The sequence below is a fragment of the Rhagoletis zephyria genome, unplaced genomic scaffold, assembly GCF_001687245.7.
Source record: "Rhagoletis zephyria isolate East Lansing unplaced genomic scaffold, Rhagoletis_zephyria_1.1 Rzeph_scaffold_03094, whole genome shotgun sequence".
NCBI classification, from domain to species: Eukaryota; Metazoa; Arthropoda; class Insecta; order Diptera; family Tephritidae; genus Rhagoletis; species Rhagoletis zephyria.
The window spans coordinates 782-2,489 of NW_016160178.1; the positions used below are offsets into that span (position 1 = coordinate 782).

Sequence of the window (1,708 nt, forward strand, 5' to 3'; positions counted from 1 at the left end):
GTTGAACTCGTTACGTGCAGCTGTCAGTTTCTCGGGCGCAAGACGTCGTGGTCTAGAAAACACTGGCTGGCCCGTTGTTAAAATGCGGTGGACGACCGTCGATTTTGTCAGGGAACCATGAGGCGCCAGCTTCGTGATCTCCGAAAACTCGGACAACAGATCGGCGAACGGGTCGGTGGAGTCGAATGTTTTGATTTGGGTTGCCTTGCATAGCGTTGGCGCAGTCAAAGATGATCGAAGTTTCGTGAGGTTGTCGATGATTCGGTTACGACGCAAGTCGATAAGCAAATCGTAAAAGCGAATAAAGTCCGCGCCGATTATCGGGGTTGTGACATCGGCAACTATGAAGGACCACGAGAAATCCCGACGAAGGCCCAAGTCCAAGTTGATTCGTTTCTCTCCGACGACTTTGATGGCGGAACCATTGGCAGCGTAGAGTTTTGTTGCGGTTGGTCGAATGTCATAGGGCTTTGCAGTGATGGGTAGCACCGANTAAAATGCGGTGGACGACCGTCGATTTTGTCAGGGAACGATGAGGCGCTAGCTTCGTGATCTCCGAGAACTCGGACAACAGATCGGCGAACGGGTCGGTGGAGTCGAATGTTTTGATTTCGGTTGCCTTGCATAGCGTTGGCGCAGTCAAAGATGATCGAAGTTTCGTGAGGTTGTCGATGATTCGGTTACGACGCAAGTCGATCAGCAAATCGTAAAAGCGAATAAAGTCCGTGCCGATTATCGGGGTTGTGACATCGGCAACTATGAAGGACCACGAGAAATCCCGACGAAGGCCCAAGTCCAAGTTGATTCGTTTCTCTCCGACGACTTTGATGGCGGAACCATTGGCAGCGTAGAGTTTTGTTGCGGTTGGTCGAATGTCATAGGGCTTTGCAGTGATGGGTANGGCCCAAGTCCAAGTTGATTCGTTTCTCTCCGACGACTTTGATGGCGGAACCATTGGCAGCGTAGAGTTTTGTTGCGGTTGGTCGAATGTCATAGGGCTTTGCAGTAATGGGTACCACCGACACGTCGGCACCAGTGTCGACGAGAAATGTTTTGCCTGTATGTCGTTCGTGCACCTGCAGACGAAGTACTTTGCGCTCTGTGACGGGATCCTCGTTGCAATCCGCCACGCGATGATGGTTCGGACGATACCGCTCGAAGAGCACGTTAGCTCTGGCGGCAAGGACTGCGGCATTTCTTAGCATCTCGGCCGTATTTTAGATGATACCAACAGTCCCGGGCTGAAGATGATTCTCGCGATGATGTAACCCCTTTAGAGCTGTCGCGAGCGTTTGAATTCTGTCGTATGTTTGTTCGCCTACGACTTTGCGAGCGTGAGCGAGTTGTGAGCTTGTCGAATTTTTTGCCAAGTTCCATAACAACAGCGCGTAATTCATGAATCTCGCTGGAGGGTGTTGACTTAACGCGATTGAGCTGCTGAGGTGCGATGGCGTCTATTATGGTGTCGGCTATCTTCGTGTACTCCGCGGCTGAGCCAGACGAAGCTGCTACTACTGGCTGCGCGAACTCTGGTAAACGCTTAATCCAGAGGCTTTTGAGAGCAGCATCACCAAGAGTATTGCCTGCGACGCGCCTCATCTCGAAGAAAAGCTCGGACGGCTTCTTGTCGCCAAGAGGTAGCTCCGAGAGTACCCGGTTGAGTCGCCGCTGTTCGCTATCGGCAAAATGCTCGATTATTTTTTGCTTA

The 1,708-nt window shown here is 51.6% G+C and overlaps 1 protein-coding gene across 1 annotated transcript; it reads right to left on the bottom strand.

Moving 5' to 3' along the window:
- Positions 1 to 1,167: 1,167 nt before the first annotated feature.
- On the bottom strand, positions 1,168 to 1,599 carry LOC108368377 (uncharacterized). The gene has a single exon (XM_017623224.1). It carries the CDS (start codon positions 1,597 to 1,599, stop codon positions 1,168 to 1,170), a length of 432 nt encoding a protein of 143 aa, XP_017478713.1.
- Positions 1,600 to 1,708: the final 109 nt, after the last annotated feature.